Source organism: Oryzias latipes, chromosome 13 (genome assembly GCF_002234675.1).
Source record: "Oryzias latipes chromosome 13, ASM223467v1".
In the NCBI taxonomy this organism is placed as follows: domain Eukaryota; kingdom Metazoa; phylum Chordata; class Actinopteri; order Beloniformes; family Adrianichthyidae; genus Oryzias; species Oryzias latipes.
Window position 1 is genome coordinate 1,031,933 of NC_019871.2, and position 18,975 is coordinate 1,050,907.

The 18,975-nt window shown below is 43.7% G+C and overlaps 1 protein-coding gene across 3 annotated transcripts in view; it reads right to left on the bottom strand.

Moving 5' to 3' along the window:
- The window catches only part of LOC101170775 (delta-like protein C), a 62,658-nt gene that overhangs the window by 27,346 nt on the left and 16,337 nt on the right, over nucleotides 1–18,975 (bottom strand). For all 3 annotated transcript variants that reach the window (XM_023961694.1, XM_011482159.3, XM_011482160.3), the window contains 2 exons: nucleotides 4,950–5,119; nucleotides 4,158–4,374 (listed from right to left, as the gene is read on the bottom strand). In XM_023961694.1, the coding sequence (XP_023817462.1) occupies nucleotides 4,158–4,374; nucleotides 4,950–5,119 (387 nt within the window). The remainder of the gene's footprint in view (nucleotides 1–4,157; nucleotides 4,375–4,949; nucleotides 5,120–18,975) is intronic.

Below are 18,975 nucleotides of genomic sequence, written 5' to 3' on the forward strand. Positions count from 1 at the left end.
GAAACTTGTGACAACGAAATTTCCGGTGCTCTCCAGCTGCTTAAACAATAAAAACAGATAATCTACTAGTGGAAGGGGTGTGGACTTCCAACAAGCTAACTCATGATCGCCGTCAGCAGTTGACCTAGAAACGTGACTTAGACCGAGTCGGACCAATCACTGTCGACTGGCTCCAACATGGCGCCGTCCGTATCACGGAAAAATGGCGATTAACTCGACTTGATTTTGCTGGAGCACGGCATTTTCTATTGGTGATGTCACAGCTGCTCCGTCCAGTTCTATATACAGTCAATGCTCCAGACTCAATAAACAGAGCAGGTTTTTGGCTTTAAGTCGAGGCAGGTGGCGTTTCTTAAACTTTATCCAGTCACCCCTTCCTAAATGTTTAAGTCAGGTCCTTCTCAAAGGCAACCAAATGAGGATAATCTTCCTCTGATGAACCGCAGTTACATGATGTTCTATAAAGACTTGTATTAGAGTAGAAAAGAGTTTTTGTGTTGGCTCCAAAAGTCAATTTTTTATACAAAATAAAAATAATGTAATAATTAAAAAAACTTGTAGTTTTGTTGTTTTTCTTTTTCTTTTTTAAATCTCCTACGTCCAGCCTTGTTCACATGTTTAGTTCTCCACTTTGCTCCATCCAATAGAGAAGAATCAAAATATTTCGAGCTACTTCAATGTCTGGGTGGAGGAGCGGAGTGGAGTTACTCCCTGACTACTGTAGCCCCTCCAGCTATCACTGCTATCTTCAGTTTTCCTGTTGACTTTGGTGCTTTCAGTAGAAGGGAAGCTGGTTTGCTGCTTCCAGCACTTCCTTTACTTTTTGAGGAAACATTTCATGATGTTTATGCTCATTACGACAGCAAAGAGCAAACTTGATCCTGTGACCTGCGCTAAAAAAAACCTTTGTGATGATTGGCTAACAGGATACCTTCTTGTTTGTTGGTATTAAACTGAAAAGTTAGATATTTACATTGTCTATTCCCGGTGGTACTGTTGGGCACAGCGGACTCCACCGGCGGGCACGGCACACCAATGCTCGCCAATGGATGCAGGACTGCATCAGTCGCCCAAACCATTGCATACAACCTGGCTAAACCCCTGGCAAATATCTGGATTCCCTGGTGGGCAACACAGAGCATCACACCTGGAACTCACCTTACGATCAAAGTCAAGTGTCTTCGGATGAATTCTGTCAAGACATTTGTGGTCTTGTGACATAACCGGAACATAAGAAAGAACAAAACTGACTCCTGACCACATCTGCCAACTACTGGAAGTGTGTCTCAACACCACATATTTTCAGTTCAGAAACCACTTCTACTGGCAAAGATGTGGCTTTGCCACGAGTTTCCCAGTCTCACTCATTGTGGCCAACCATAGAGAAATGGGGGGGGGGGGGGGTGTTAGACTTGTTCCCAGGTACGGTTGTTCTCCAAGCTACTGGTTCTGTTACATAGACGACTAGCAGCTTTGGATTTTTGGACATAATGTTTATGTGAACAAAAACATTAGGTCATCCATCTATGGAAAATAGCCCCGCCCTCCTGGACTGTTCAGTGATCATTAAAGAGGTCAAGTAGACGTGTACGAAAAGCCCCTGCAGACCGATCAGTGCTTGTTATTTGAGTCCAACCACCCTCTATGGCACAACCTAAGTTTGATTAGAACCTAGCAGAACTAAGTCCGAGAAGAACTCACAAGTCCTGAAGGTAGGAAGAAAAAAGGACAATACGTCTGCCAACCCCCCAGAATCTTTAGACATCCAAACTGGTTCTTCTCCAAATCCCAGATCACAAGAAAACACAAAGATGAGCAAGAGATAAAAAGGAATAACACTGTAATGTCGTACATCTCCGGACTTTCTAAGAAACTCAAAAGAATTTTTGGCCAGCACATCCCGGTCCATTTCAAACCTAAACACTTGGTTCACAACTGGTTCACAACTGGTTCAACCCAAGGGCAAACTCCAGAGAAACAATGAGGGTAGTATGTTATATTCCATCCACAGCTGGGAGAATTGCAATCAACAGAACATTGGGAAAACTAAACCATTGCTTCATAGAATACTTTATTAAAAACATCACAGGGCCAACTCCAGTAGACTGGATTCTGCAGTTCACCTCCACCTGAAGGACATAAACCAATAGTTTGAGGACAGAGAATTCAGTCGTTCATGTTCCAAACCCGTTTTGTCCTTTTCGGGGTCACAGGGCTGCCGGAGCCTATCCCTACCCACTCGTGGACAAAGCCAGGGGACATCCTGCACAGGTTGCCGTTCCGTCGCGGGGCCACATATCGCACACCCATGCACACTCACATTCACACCTATGGAGAATTTAGGACAGAGAATTCTATGTCTTCGTCAGAGAGAAAGGATGGTTTGGACAACGAAGTAAGAGTCTTTGTCACTAAGATTTTGTGGTTACAAAAATAACCAAATAACAAATTTTTAGTACCAAAGTTACTTATACCTTGGTGGATACAAATCTGCATTCTCTCTAGAGCCCAGGACAACACAAAGGATGGCCAGTATGGACTTAAGGTGCTATAGAAACATAAAACTAACAACCAACTGGAAAAATACAGAATTGTGATATTTCAAACATTTTAAGTTAATTTAGATTTTTATGGTCAGTTCAGATTACTTCAAAGAGAAGTAACTGCCCTTTAGTTTAATGTTTGTGTATACAGGGACCACTTTATAAATGAGTTTCGGTTTTTGCGTACTGTCAGTTTACTGTACTGGAATTGTTCACTTGTGTTCCATTTTCCATGTGTTAACCGGCTTAATTAATAATTCAACCTTTTTTATTCTGGTTTTGGCTGCAGAAACGCAAACTTTTTCACCCAGGCATTAATAAAGTCTAAAGGTAAAACAAGTGTAGAAAGAAGGGAAGCGTGACTGGTAACGAAATTCTCAGATTATATCAACTAGACTTTAGTCAAAGTGACAAACATTGGTGTTCATTGGAAAAAACACAACAGGAAGTGACGCTTTCTGGCCCAACAACATCATCATGAAGCCTTCCTGTGCAAAACTATCACACCTAACTGTGCAGCAAAGTCATGGCGGGGTTGTGAATTACAGTTGCACAGCAGCACTAATGTAATGTGTATCAAAGTCAAAACTGATGCTAAAGTTGTGTATTTTTTTATTAACTGGCTATCTAAAACTAAGAGGGCACAGCAATTTGAGACTTAAATGGTCAAGAATTAAGAAGTAAAGGTTCAAATTTCCTAGGCAACAGGTTGTTTTGCAAACCACGCCCACATTCCTGATATGTTCATAGTGTATGTCATATTATGGTACTGTCAGGCACAGTGGACTCCAGGGGCGGGCATGGCACCCCCAACGTCCACCAATGGATGCAGGACTGCATCAGTAATGGAGACTATCACATAGAGACAACCTGGCTAATATCCTGGCTCCCTGGTTGAGAATTAAAAAGTAAAGGTTCATGTCAGCAGCAACTCCTATATAACACACAGTCTTTGACATGCCGTAACTCTTCAACCGTTTAGCAATCAACAGGAAACAGCTGATTCTAGCTTTGCATCTTGATTTTGCGCTGTTTTTTAACACTTTACTCAAACAAATTGTCATGGCGACGCAAAGCCGCTTTTATCTGATTCAGAATCCACTGGAATTATCATGATGGCGTAAACAGTTGTAGAGTTACAGTAGTTAAAGAACATCAACACTCGAGTAAAGAAGATTCTTGTCTTGAAGGACTAAACCTAAGGAAAAATGAATTGTGCCCACTTTCAGACAAAAATACATTTGACTTATCCCTATGAGGCTTCTGGAGCACTGTGATGAAGAACTGTTCTGATCCACCTTCTATGTTGGACACATGATCAAGATATTGAGGTGGCGGCAGCTAACTTAGTTGATCAGTTTCCAGTTACTTGGTCTGTGGTTCAAATCCCGATGGAAGTTGTTGCTGTGTCCTTAGAGATCTAACTGCACTTTTATTTATCTGTTATTTGGGATGAAAGTATTTCATAAATTCTACGTCAGAAGATAATGAAACTCCTTCAATCTCCTCATCAGCCGCCGCAGGCTTTCTGGTTTCATCTGCAGGAACTCAAACTGTAAGCATCATTGTGACGGAGATCTGGTTGTTTCTCGGCTGGTTTCGGTGGATTTGTACCGTTAGCGCAGGGGTTGCTGCTGCATCTGCCAAGCCTCTTCTCGCAGTTGGAGCCGGTGTAGCCAGCTGGGCAGTGGCAGCTGTAGCCGCCCGTGCCCTCCTCCATGCAGGTCCCTCCGTTAAAACACGGCCCGTCTGCGCATGTCATGGCACTGACTTCACAGTTCTTTCCGTAGAAGCCCTGAGGGCACGCACACGAATAATCGTTCAGCAAATCCTGGAGAGGAGAAAGGAGAGAGAGTATGAAGAGCATGGATGGACTTTACAAGGACACTCCAGTGCTCGTGGGTTACATCCATTGGCCAAAAAAGAATAAAATACAGAGAGGAGGTGAAGGGCATTGGTCATGGGCCCGTAACCTCCTTGAGCAGAGGTGGGCACTGAGGGCCACATTCCTGCATCTCTTCCTTCATACCCTGCTCTGGCATGTTCTGATTGGCTGGACACACCTGAACCAGGTAATCAGCCATGAGCAGGGCTAGAATGTCTGGAAGTCATGGAGACACACCGGCCCTCGAGGCCTGGAATTGCCCACCGGTGTCCTAGAGCAATAAGGAGGCCAAATAATTCCAATTCATCAATACAAAGAAGGAGAACAAGATCCACAACCAGGATCTAGCAGATGGCCCTAAAGAGATCCTGCGATGTAAGTCTGCACCACTTTTTGTGTCAGGCAGGCAACTGCTATGCTCTGGACAATCAAACAGCGTATTGACAACCTGAAAACTTTTAGAGGCTCATTCAAAAGAATGATCTCACAGATACAAACAGACTCAATCATGGAGGAAGTACTTTGCAGCTGCCGCCGTTCCTGCAGGGGTTGCTGTCGCACTCGTTTGTCTCGGTCTCGCAGTCCTTGCCCAAGTAGCCCGGTCGGCAGGTGCAGGTGTAGCTACCCTTCCCTGTGTTGGTGCACGAGGCGCCATTCTTGCAGGGCTTGTGGTTGGTACAGTAGTTTAGGTCTGGAGTAATGACACAGAATGACAGAAATCATGGCGTTAAAGAGACCCAGACTCCTGAAGGCAGAAACAAAGAAGTTTGACTTTATCTGGTTTGAAACAAATTTATCCTAACATCTGGGACAATATCTCAACTAGTACAAGTTCATCAGAATCGTAAAAACTGTTCTCTGTCAACAAATCTGCAACAAACAGTATGTGTGATGGCAGCTCAATGCAAGGAGTGTTCAACAATTCTTGCATTGAGCAACTACAGGGCAGTGAAAGGCTGATGGAATTTTTAGAAGAATCTGCAAGAGTAAACTTTTACATTTCCTTGGCAACAGAGTTTTTTGCTAACCACGCTCACGTTCCTAAAATGTTCATAGTGTATGTCGTATTGTTTTTTTCAACTTGACAAAGCAGTTGTGTATAACATTTTCACAATATTCCAGAGAAAAATGTGCGAGCAACAGGTGACTGCCACTAAAGATGATTTATTTGGAAAATTCATGATGATGGCCTCTTCTAAGGTCAAAGGTCAACAAAACTTTGGTGGTCGTTGTAGACTTTACCTGGTAGTGTGTGGGAAATTTTGTAAAGACCGTTCACACCAAAGTTTTTTTTCCCATATTGTGTAAACATGTAAAAATCGCAGAATTTCACACACATTTCACATTATGTGTTTGGTGGGGGGGCAAAATTTTCACTTAAACATATTTTTTCTTTACTGATTGGACAGCACCAATGTCACAGCCATCAAACCACAGACCGGACTGCTGTTGTCCTCCTGATTGTCTCACAAAATGTAGTCCTAAAGCTTCCTGTTATTAAAAAACACACCTGATCTAGGTAAGCAGTAATACTTAAAAATCAGACAGCAGAAAAAGAACCTCGAGGAGTTTGAATATCGACTTTTGCATGTGACCCACTGTAATACACTGTCTGTGCTCAGCAGATTATTTCCAGACAATGTCTGCCAGATGCAACTCAAAACTGTATTTATGGTTTTCATCTATAGAATTATTCTCTATATTCTCTTGGCACACTTCAGAACCAACTGAGCATGGTTCCAATGCCACAGTCTACCTGAGTATTGTTACTGACCGTGTCCGTCCCTTTCTGACCACAGTGGACCATCTTCTGATGCTACTTCCAGCAGGATAAGGCTCCATGTCATAGAGCTGGAATCATCTCAGACTGGTTTCTAGAACATGACAATGAGTTCTCTGGACTCACACGGCCTCCACAGTTACCAGAACCCAATAGAGAACCTTTGGGATGTGGTGGAATGGGAGACCGGCATCATAGATGTTCAGCTGACAAATCTGCATCAACTGATGCTGTCATTTCAACTTGGACTTGGACTTCAACTTGATGTAACTTTCAAAAGTCTTTAAAAGGGAGGAAAAATAAACCAAGAAAAACACAAAGAAAACACTATCTATGTCTTTCTGTTCTCTATCAACACAACGGTACCAACAGTTGTGATACTGGCGTTGCCAACTGGGAAGCTAACAGTTATACATTATAGACCATAGCATTGTTCTTTAACATTGTTTAAGCAACTAGCTGTTACCATTTAAAATAAGTTTGATCAAAAACTGAGAGAACAGCACAAAGAGTCCATGTTCAGTGAGAAGTGTTCCTATTGGAGAAAAACAGTCTCACAAAAATTCAATCAAATCAGTTTGGATTTTCTTTACATGGACCGTTTTATTCTGTTCGTGTTTCACAAAAATTAAAGAATAAAATTATGAAATTCATCTTTGATGCATTTAAGAATAAGAGTCTTCTGTAGTTGAAATAACATTTTTTACTAAACTGGAATCTTCATGTTGGATCCTAAATCATCGTAACACCAGCAGTGGAAAGAAAAGCTTCTCCTTCATGAAAACCACGTCTGTTTGAAGAAACTGAGTTATCAGCTGACTCCATCATTTATTGTTATACACATTATTTGTCTTTTGGCAGATGCTTCAACCTTAATTAAAGTTTAATGGATCACTTTTCTTTTACCCAAACAACCCAACAAATTCTCATTAATATGGTCTAATTACATGACCCAGAATGCCTGGAAGGACAAAGGGGCAGATGATTGGTCAGAGGAGTCGATGGGAAGTTCTACATATTTTCTAACAAAAAGTGTGTGTTAAATGTTGTGTACATACTGCATTTGTTTATTAAATTCCAGTTGAGCCTCTTGTGGTGGTCAGATGTTACTGTTACATCAGATGGTCTTTAGTTTCTGACACACGTGGTGTTTATTTGTATAAACTCCTTTTGTAGTTCGAGGTAAACATTTCTATCAATAATTGTGTTTATTTCTGCAAATATTTGTGTAAATAAGAGAGGCGGAGAACAAGAAAAGAAAGGGGCAATGATTACATGAACACAAAGGAGTTGGCAGGATTACAAACTAAAAGAGGCAACAAGTTTCTCAAGATTTATCATCACAACATTCAGATGTAGATGTTTACTCAAAAAGGGCGTGGCCTGTCCACAGACACTCATCTGCACACACATTCAAATACGACAAACATACCTGATGGCAGCACACACCTTCATACACAAACCTATCAACACGTACACAGTATACAGTACAGTGGGGAAAAAAAGTTTCATTATATTATTGTGCATAAAGAAACCACGGTAAGATGGAAAAACATTCAAAAGCATCAGATTACAGATGAGACATTTTTGAAATATGTAAAAACAAATTGCTTTATTTCCATTGTTTACCCTGTCCTGTCAAAATAACAGAAAACAAAATAAAGGTATGTGCAAAGGTTTAGGCACCCAGCAGAGTTTATAGCATGCTCCGCCCACTTTGGAAAAGCTAAGACCAGACAATCTCACTGATTGCTCAGGTGATTTAAATCTCAAAGATTTGAAACAATCTAAGCCATGTGACCTTTGCCCCACCAATCAGCATCATGGGTTCTTCCAAGCGGTTCTCTAGAACCCTGGAACTGAAAACAGTTAATGCTCACAAAGCAGAAGAAGGCGATAAGAAGGCAGCAAAGCCTTTTCAGATGTCCTCTGTTCAGAATGCAATTACCGGTAAGAAATAGCGCCAAGAGGAAGTTAAAGCGAGATCTGGAAGACCAAGACAAATCTCAGACAGAGCAGCTCGCAGAATTGTGAGACAAGTAAGTCTAAATCCATGTTTGACTGTAAGATCCCTCCAGAAAGATCCGGCAGACTCTGGTGTTGTGCTACACTGTTCAATTGTAAAGAGAAACTCATATAGTCTTCATGGCAGAGTCATCAGAAGAAAGCTTCTTTTACGTCCTCACCACAAAATTCCACCTTTGAACACAAATAAACAAGCATGATCCATTTTGGAAACAAGTTCTGTGGAGCAACGAGGTTCATTTAGAACATTTTGGCCAGAATGAGCCAAAGTAAGTTCGGAAAATGAAAGGCACAGAGTTAAATGAAAGGAACCTCCTGTTAAGCATGGTGGTGGAGTAATCATCATCTGGGGTTGGATTGCAGCCAGAGGCAGAGGAAACATTTACCGAGCGGAAGGAAAAATGGATTTAACAAATTTCAGCACATTTTGGACAGTAAGTTGATTGCAGCTGTGAAAAAGCCAAAGTTAAAGAGAGGATGGCGTCTAGCGATGGACACTGATCCTAAACACGTGTCCAAGTCCACACTAGTGCACATTAAGAGGCAGAAACTGAAGGTTAGGCCTTGGTCTTCCCAATCACATGATCTCAACATCACTGAAAACCTATGATGGATCTGAAAAGAGACATGTGCAACAAACAGACATCCCAGAAGTCTCAGGGAACTGAAAGACTTTTGGAAAGAAGAAAGGATAAAGATACTTCAATGGAATGTAAAAAGAAAAAAAAGGAAATGGGGGGGGGGGGGCACTGTTGTCCCAGCCTCAGGACCCCCATGCGGTGGAGTGCATGGAAGTAATTCGCCCAGCGAGCAACCTAACAGCAGCCACCCAGGCCACAGTCAGGAGGACCACCGCAGGAGCCCACTGGCCCCCACCTCAATGTTTGATTGACAGATTCTCCTGAGCTCGGTTTGGTGGAACACACTCACTCCCGATTGGCGACAGCAGTTGCCATAGAAACATTGACTGACTCACTGCCGTCTGCCTCCAACGTGGCGGCATCCATATCATGGAAAAATTGTGACTGAATTGGCTTCTTTGAGCTGGAGTCAGAGGTCAGACCTTTCCATGGGTAACGTCACACTCGCTCAGTCCAGTTCTTTTTTACAGTCAATGGGCTGTACTCATTTTATTCAGCTAACATCAGTCACTTCCCCCACAGTTCCCGTCACTACAGTATAAATAGCCCCTGCCTAATAGCCCCTGCTATTTATCATTCTACCACTCTGTCATAACTTTCTTGAACGCAATCTTCACTTTCACTGCTACGCAGACGACACCCAGCTCTGTATATCCAACAAATCTGATTCTTCTCTTCCACCCACTTCCTTTACCAACCACCTTCTTGCTATGAAATCTTGGTTCACTTCAAATTCTCTCAAATTAAATAGTGATAAAACTGAACCTCTCCTAAGAGGCACAAAGTCCACCTAAAAGAGAATCCAGATTCCAGTCAACAAATCCACAATTTCCTCTGACCCTTAGGTAAAGAGTCTGGCTGTCGTCCTGGTCCACAGCATCGGCACCTCCTGCCCGGATTATTGCACAAACACCATCCATCCGACACATCAAATCTGTTCTACAGCAGCTCCACTGGCTCCCCATCACACACAGGATTATCTACAAAGTACTTTTTCTGACCTTTATATTTACCCATAATCGTGCCCCTGCATACACATCAGAGTGTCTTCATGTTGCTACACCTGCCCCTTCCACTCAGATCCCCCTCCACCTCCTCCTCCCTCCCTCCAGTTGTTCCCACTGCTGGCTTTGACACCATGGGAGCACAGAATGTATAAACATGGCTCGCAGCAGCAGTCGCTGACTGCAAGGACCATACTGTTGTTGCAATTGGAAAGATTTCTGCTCCTTTTATTTCAAAATTTGACCCCACCACATGCTTGAAAAGTCACCAACACTTACACACACCCAGTACGCGGTGAAAATACATTTTTGTCGTAGTGAACATAACCACTCCCCTTACGATGACATCACTGCGAGCAAGACAGTTAAAAAAAAACAAATTGGCCGAAAATGGCTTATGGAGCTGAAACGTTTTTTTTTTTAAATACACAAGCGAGTCCAAAACACACGAGTCAGTGATATCCAAAGGAAGTTTTGAAATTATTATGGGATGTCCACACAACTTCTGACTTGGGGGACATTTTGTGGCAAACTAAAATTTGACAAAACTACACTTTTGTTCAAGCAATTTTCACAAAAGTTCACAAAAGTCACTTAGCTTGAGTCTGAAGTTTCTTTGACCTTTGACCCAGAGAAGATGCCTCCATGTTGAGTTAAAAAAAACAGAACACTTTTCGTACCAGCTGAAAACGAAAACTCGTCCTAGCGTCTCATAATTTCTTAGGCATCATGAAAAAACGTCATCAACTTGTCATATGCAGCTCTGACCTGCCTGACAGAGACAAAAGGAGGGAGTTCCTGAGGTTTCCAATTGGCATGGCTTATTTATACACACCAGTGGGTTGACAGGTTTTGACTGAGGGCACTTTTTGCCACATTAACATAACTACCATAGTTAGCATTATTAACATCTTAAGCAATGTGTTTTTCTGAGACATTTGATGATGCTGATTGCAATGCTAGCACTTTCCGCCTTATGCAGTCACAGGTAGCTCAGACAGCCTTTCAGAAAGAAAAGGGGGCAAGTCAGGCGTGCGTAGTGGCTGCCTAGCAGGTTATGTTGGGACAAAAGTGGGCGGTGAGGCTACAAAGTCCAACATGGCGAAGGACATATCGCGGAAAAATGCAGACTGAATTGGCTTTATTTGGCTAGAACCGGAAACAAGGCATTTTCTATAGATGATGTCACACGTGATTCGTCCAGTAATTTATTACACAGTCAATGGTCTCTCCACATGGATCAGTGAATATCTGGAGCTGTACAACATCAACAGTACTTTAAGAGCTTCCAATGCAAACCCACTAAGCTTGTAGAATTCCCCTCTAATGCTAATGGTAAGCCAGTTGCACAGGTAGCCATCAAATGTGGCTTAAACTCAAGAGATGCCATTCCTCCATTCTGGATACCCTACTCATAATGAAACCACTATCAGTCACCATTTCTTCATGGATAATATCAAGCTATGTCCTAAGAGCGAGAGGAACATTGACTTCCTCATCCACACCACCAGTATCTACAGTACTGACATTGAAGTCATTCCGGCTTGGAAAATGCAGTTGGATAGCGGCAAAGAAAGGAAATACAAGTAAAATACAAGAAATACAAGTAAGAAATACAAGTACTTTGGAATACCACAGATAAATGACAACCTGGAACTGGCAATGAGGAAAGGTGGAACAGCCAAATACCTCTAAAAAATAAGGGAAGTCCTAAGAAGCCATCTCAATAAACAGCTACAGCTGAGTCGTCAGATATCCCGCAGGAATAATACGATTGCAAAAGGAAAAGACACAGACCATAAGTGTTAAGAAATGAAAGCTCCTCACCAAACATGGAAGATTCTATTACCAACCCAGTAATCTGAGACTGTACATTAGCTGCAAAAAAGAATGCCAATGACCAATATGAGCTATTATCCAGCATGAAACAATGAAGACTTTTTAGTCCAGACAAGCGCCGTGATAGGAACAGCAATGATACTGTGCAGGACCCTCGAGCCCTCAGGCCTCTGGTGGAGAACCTGAGCCTGTGTGAGAAACCACCTGCAGATGGTGGGAAGATAATTATTCAAACTTTATATTCACTTGAGGATGAAAATGATAATTTTTTACAATTATCTCCCAAGTGCTGTTGAACAAAGCAAAGAATTTTAACAGCTTTTTCTAATATCCTAGCTTTATTTTAGATGCTTCCATTATTTTACTTTGCAGGTAGATACAAAATATTTTAACAAAAACTGGGTCGTTGTCATGTTAGAAGACAAAGTGACGACCCACGAAAATCATGGCACAACAGATGTTTGTCCTATAGGTCAATAAAAAGGTCAGTTCTTAAGGGGACTAATAATTCTTGGCCTGATAGACTGATACTTCTGTGACCCAATGCCAGATAAGTGGGAAATGATGGATGGATGGATGGATGGATGGATGGATGGATGGATGGATGGATGGATGGATGGATGGATGGATGGATGGATGGATGGATGGATGGATGGATGGATGGATGGATGGATGGATGGATGGATGGATGGATGGATGGATGGAGACAGGGGTAAGACAATTCAGCCCTCTGTCTACGCTAATGACTGACTGTCTCACAAACATCTTTTTTTAGGTTAGAGACAACCCTTAACCCCTTTAAGACAATATTCCTGATCTTTTCAATGGACCTTCATACGACACAACTTCACCATCAATGTGGGACTCCCAGTGTTTGTCTCACAGAAAATTGGAATGTCTTCCTTATTCCAGCATACGGATCAGTCCTATCGAACATCAGGAAGATCAGACCAAACGTTTTGTTTTCCTTGTTTAGTCTTGTAATCCTTGTGATTCCTTCAATAAAAACATTAAATTGGATTATTTCGAAGGTCACCCATTGGACTTTGCGTTCTGAAAATGAAGCCTAGAGGGGGACGGGCAAATTGGCAACATAATGTGATGTTCTAGTGATGCATTGATTGGTCCATTCACCAGCTTGCTAATCAAGAACTTTCATTTCATGTTGAATGTTTATTTCTGCAACCTGCCTTCAGTGGTCTTTGCCCCGCCCCAGGAGAGCATCCCCAGCCCCAGACAAGCAGCCCACCACCACCCAGGAGTTCTGGCCATCCCCCCACCCCGACCCCAGGCACAGGCCGGGGCCCCCAAAGGGAGACCCGCCCCACACTCCAGACAACCACCCACCCAGTCCACGGTTGGTGCAGGTGAGAGCAAGGCGGGAGCCAGCCACCCCTGCCCAGGAGGAGGACACCCAAGAGAGGCGGGGGTCCACAAGGAATGTTGTTACCATGGCCCGACGAGGCTCCCCCATAGATGGAATTTGGAGAAGGCTAGCGCTCAAGAGCAAGGACCAGAACCCCAACCAGGATTTCACTTTTTGACAACAACCATAAAGGAGGAGTCAACGAGGCCTAAGATGAAAAGACACTATTCCTACTTTGAAACACGGAGGTGGATGCTATGTTGTACAATTAGTGAAACCTGTTGAGATAACTGTAACATTGGGCTATAGAAATAAAGTTGGATTGAATTGAATTGAAAAGGGCTTTTGCTTTGTAGAAGTGACAGCGGCTGCAGGGAAACAACTCTGATCCAGGATGATGTTGTTGTGGTGGTTTCTCTACTGCACAACAATGTGTGACATTTGTAAAATTTATTACCAAACTGTCTCCAGTTTTTTGTCCTTTCCTGCTCTAAAAACAAGCCCAAACTTTGACTAAAGAAGATCCAGTAATCTGATCCTCTGATCAGAGGTGGACCGCTTTACCTCTGTGCCGCAGCCGCCAACAAACCAAAACCAGAAACTCTACTTCTTTCTCTCCTAAACTCTTTCAGACCTCCACAGATTTGTTTTCTGGACCAAATACCTTTCCACTCTTACCTTTCCATCTCTGTTCTTCATCAGACTTCCCTGCTGCACATTCTTCCATCTCTGTCCTCGGATTCACCTGTACAGATCCACCTCTCCCTCTCTTGTCTCCTATTTATCAGACAGGTCTTGATGCTAAACTGTGCAAACTTTGGAGACGTAATAATTATTCTGCACTGAGAAGGAAAGGCTGACATGAATCTTCACAGGAATGGAGAACCCATCCAATCGTATCCATAGCAGACTGTGTGAAGCACAAAAGAAATGAAAGAAATAACCAATATAACCTCCAAGAGTTGAACCAGAGACCACTGCACTGTGGGGAGGAAGTGAAGGAGGAAAACTCTTTAAGAAAACATGTGTTGAGATTCTGTACTTTATCTGTTTGTATAGTAAGCATTTGCAGATGTATTTTGCCTTTAACTATGTATGTATTTATGCATTTTAACATCATGGCCAGGCGACTACACATGAAAACTAGCCTGGAAATATTTTACTTTAACAACAGGGGTTATGAATCTTTAGACAGACCAGAGGTATGTCTGAATAAACCACTTTTGTAATCGAGGCCAAACTTTATTTATTTTAATCATATTTGAAGATCTTTTGTGTTGGACCAGACGGAGAAAGAAAGGAGGGAAGAAGATGGAGGGATGTTAGAGAGAGGGGGATAGGAGGGTGGTTATACACGCTCAAATGTTATAAACATACCTGTTGGCTCCAAAAATGTCCACATGTCAACATGTACACAATACAAATATTGTTCCTCTAAAATGGACGATGGAATGTAAAAAGGAGGGAGAGTGCCCAGCCATCCCCACACAAAGAACCCCGCCGCAGCAGCAGCCAGAACCCCACCCAATGCCCGCACGGTAGCAGATAGAGAACAACCGCCCCCCGGGGCGACCACACCCGCCACCCAGGCCAGGGACCAGGACCGCCACGGGGGCCCCCAAAGCCAGAGAGCAGGGGGGCATGGGGGGGCAGAGAGTGCAAGCTCCAGCCCAACCAGAAGACCAGCCCCCCCGCTGTGCCAGGAGGGCCCAACGCAGGACCCCACCCCAGAAAAGCGCCCCCAGACGAGCACCACATCACCACCCAGGAATTCTGGCCAACCCCAGGTACGAGCCAGGACCCCCCAAGGGAGACCCACCCCGCGCTCCAGGCAGCCACCCACCAGGCCCACGGTTTGTCCAGGAGAGAGCAAGGCAGGGGCCAGCCGCACCCGCCCAGGAGGAGGACACCCCAGGGAAAAGGGGGCCCACGAGGGGTGTGGTAAACATGGCCCCACCAGCATGTTTAAATGGTCTTCGTCATGTCTGCGTCTGATACCCGTCTCTCCACAACGCAACACTAGCTTTACACTGGAGTTCTCTTTCTATGTGGATGTTGCAGCAAAAAGCCGGAGAAACGGGAAACAGGTCAGGTCAGGAAAATTTAAGATGGCGTGTCCACGTGATAATGCACGTTGACACCAACAACATTCATTTTCACCATGGACAACAAAAGATTAGTTTTGGTAGTACAAAAACGTAAAATCATTTCAGACATATTTAGACACAGGCTTCCTAAAAGGACTCTGTGAGGAAAGGGGGCACGGGGGTGGCAGGACAAACCACTCCTCCAAGGGGGCCGGACTAGAGACACAATGGACACCAGATTAACTATTTGACACACAACAAGATTCAAGTTTCAAGATTTGGTTTATTGTCATTCCACAGGTGAGACGAGATGTTTTTTCATTGCAAAGAAGCAGCAATAAAAAAACAATCAAAGAGTAAAAAGAAATAGCAGTAAATAAGATAGATAGAGATGCAATAGAATATAAAATAAAAATAAAATGAAATGGAGACCAGCATTCAGTGTGACTAAAGTTTCTTATGTGCGTTTAGTGCGCGGGGGGGTGGTGGTGTTAGAGTCTGTATCCATATATTGTGTCTTCAGGTTGTGTGGGGGGGTTGGGGGGTAATCCTTGGGTCTTATTGCAGGGTGGAGTTTGTGAGAGCATGAATGCATGAGGAGGACAGTCCGTTCAGCAGCCTTACAACCTTTTTAGCATCCTGCTAGATCTGCAGCTGATGCTCCTGAACCTCCTCCCTGATGAGGAAGAACAGTAAGAGGGGTGCTGGGGGTCCCTGATGATGGATGTCGCTCTGCGTAGGCAGCGCTGCTTGTATGACTCACTGAGATGGGCCTGGATGTGTGTCTGCCGATCTTGACTGTCTGCAGCCTGTCCAGCTGAGTGTCCAGTTGCGGGTTGCCGTGTTGCCTAGTAGCCTAAGCTTCTCCACCAGCTGTTATGGGATGATGGTGTTAAAAGCAGAGCTGAAGTCGATGAAGAGGACTCTAGCAAAGGTGTTTTTCCTCTCCAGATGTGACAGTGTGAGGTGGAGAGTGGTGATGGCATCTTCCGTGGTTTGATTTGCTCTGTATGCAAATTGTAAAGGGTCCATAGTTATTGGAAGACTGTTTTTAATGTGTTTTAGGACCAAGTACTCCAGACATTTGGTCACAATCGGTGTGAGGGCCACGGGGCGAAAGTCGTTTGGGTGGGCAGGACTTGACTTCTTTGGGACCGGAGTAATAACTGCAGTTTTCAGGCAGGTGGGTACAAATGCCTGCCTGAGTGATGTGTTAAAGATGTCGGTGAAGACATCTTTCAGTTGCTCCGCACAGTCTTTCAGAACCCGTCCAGGGATGTTGTCCGGGCCGGCCGCTTTGCGTGGATTGATGGTGGAGAAGGCCTTCCTCACCTCAGTGGTTGACAACTGCAATGCTGTGTCGCTGGAAGACAGCGGGAGCATCTGTGCCTGTGTGGAGTTATTTACCTCAAACCGGGCGTAGAAGTTGTTCAGTTCTTCTGGTAGAGAGCGCTTGTTCTGGCATATTGTCGAGAGGGGGGGCTTATAGTCCGTGATGTTCCGAAACCCCTGCTACAGTTGACGTGAATCTTTCTCACACACGAAGTGGCTGTTCAGTTTTTGTGCGTACAGCCTCTCTGATCCCCGTGACAGGTTGTTGCTTGCCAGACTATATGCGGCTGCATCTCCAGATTTAAATGCCTTGTCCCGGGCTCTCAAGAGGGAATGTACCACTTAGCCAAGGTTTACGGTTAACCACTGTCACATCATCCACACATTCCTTAATGTAGTCAATGACGGACACTGTGTATTCCTGCAGGTCAGTGATATTGTTGTAGGTTGCTGCTTCCCTGAAAATGTCCCATTGAGTGGTCTCAAAACAGTCCTCTAGTGCTGAACTTCTTTCTCGAGCCAAATTCTGATTTCTCTGATCTCTGGCTTTTCCTACTGCACCCTGGGTTTGTGGGATGGCGTTAGCATAACAGCCAGATGTCCAGAGTTGCCGACGTGGGGGAGGTTAGCAGCTTTGCATGCGTTTTTTAATGTTTGTATACACTAGATTTAGTGTATTAGATCCCCTTGTTGCAATGTCCACAGGCTGGTAGAATGTAGGCAGAACCGTTGTAAGACTTGCCTGATGAAGTCGTCAGCCGCTATAAAGAAGGCGCCGGGATAATCTTTTTAAAGTTCCCTGATGTTGTCTAGCTCTGCCATGGCTTCCTTAGCGTTAGCGCTCGGTGGTACATAAACAGCTGTTATGATCACAGCTGTTAGCTCCCGCAGCATATAGAAGGGTCGGCATTTTACAGACAGGGACTCAGGTGTGGCGAGCAATGGGTGGAAACTACCACGGTGTCTTGGCACCATAGCTTGTTGGTGTAAATGACGAACCCGTTTACACTCTTTGTTTACCGGTTAGCGGAGCTAGTCTATCCGCTCTGTGCGTCGTTAGCCCCTCCAGCTGGATCGAAGCGTCTGCAATGTTCTCATTCAGCCAGGATTCTGTGAGAACCAAAACACAACAGTTCACACCATAATCTGATGTAGTCCATCTTGTTGTCGAGTGAGCGTACGTGCGCTAGCAGGAGTGTGAGAATTGCCGGCATGTGTGGCTTGGCTGCTAGCCTAGCTTTAGCCCCTCCACGTTTGCCTGGTTTCCGTGTCCTGTGGCACCGCTTTCGGTGTTTCCCCTGGGATGTTGTTCCAGAGTTGCCCGCAGGCTTCTTGTGCTCAGTCTCATCCAGCAGACTGAGCAGATGTTTGTAGTAGTAGTATTCCTTGTTTCTGAGTTCCAAGAGAAGCTGTCGCTGATATACTAGACTCTTTCTCATGCAGTTTACATTTAAAACACAAAAATTTAAATTAACACACGATTGCACTGCATTGTTACTAGGAGAGGCAGCTGCGAGCGTCGGTCGGACCGCCATGTTGGTTCCAAGGGAGACGCACCGCAAAGGGAGCAGTGGAAATCCAAAGGAAGCATTCGTCTGTGAAGATTCTTATTTATCCTGCTTGATTCTATTGAATAAAGGGGATGACTGTGTGACTTGGTGTTTATTTTATTAATGCCGACGTTTGAACTTTTCTCCAAGAAGCTTTCTTTATGTTGACGCTTTTACACTGAAAATACGTCTTGGAGAGGAGGGAAAACATCTGCATTAATAAAACAAAAACCAAGTCCAGCTGACTGTTTTTCAAATCTACTACTTCAATGTAAGCGTTTGCTCATTGATGCCATCTCTTTGGTTGATTTCATTCTGCATTGGTCAAAGGTCACAAAAGTTAACTCTCAGTCACAGAAGATGCTTGTTTGGCGGTAAAAATCCATAAAATAAGCCCTTACCCCAAATCAAAAAACTAAAAGATGAAACAAATAGACAATAATACTGATAATAGTATTTATTATAAAATCAATGAAATCTCCCTTTTTCATCTCTCTCCCTGAGGACATTTCATCGTTCTTCCGACTTGTGCCCTCTTCGTCTTGTCCTTCTGTGTGTCACTGACATCACTTCCTCTTTTCCGCTTGTTGGATAATCCTTTTACATTCACACCAGAGGTTAGCTAAGCCTTTAAACGAAAGAGGGTAGTAAGGGCAGGAATGTCCAGTTTAGTTTAGTTCAGCCGTCACCTATTGAATTCTATGACTTTATGTTCTTTATGATTCATTTTTCATCATTACAGTTACCAGAATGAAGCCCATTGAGACGACTGTTGTTGTAAATATTGGCCTATATAAATAAAATTGAATTAAATTTAATACAACTGAATTCAAACCTGTTCACTTGAATGAAATGTCTGACGAAACCAAACTGGTCCTGGACCAAACGTACCTGTGATGAGCAGTCATTTGATTCAAACACAG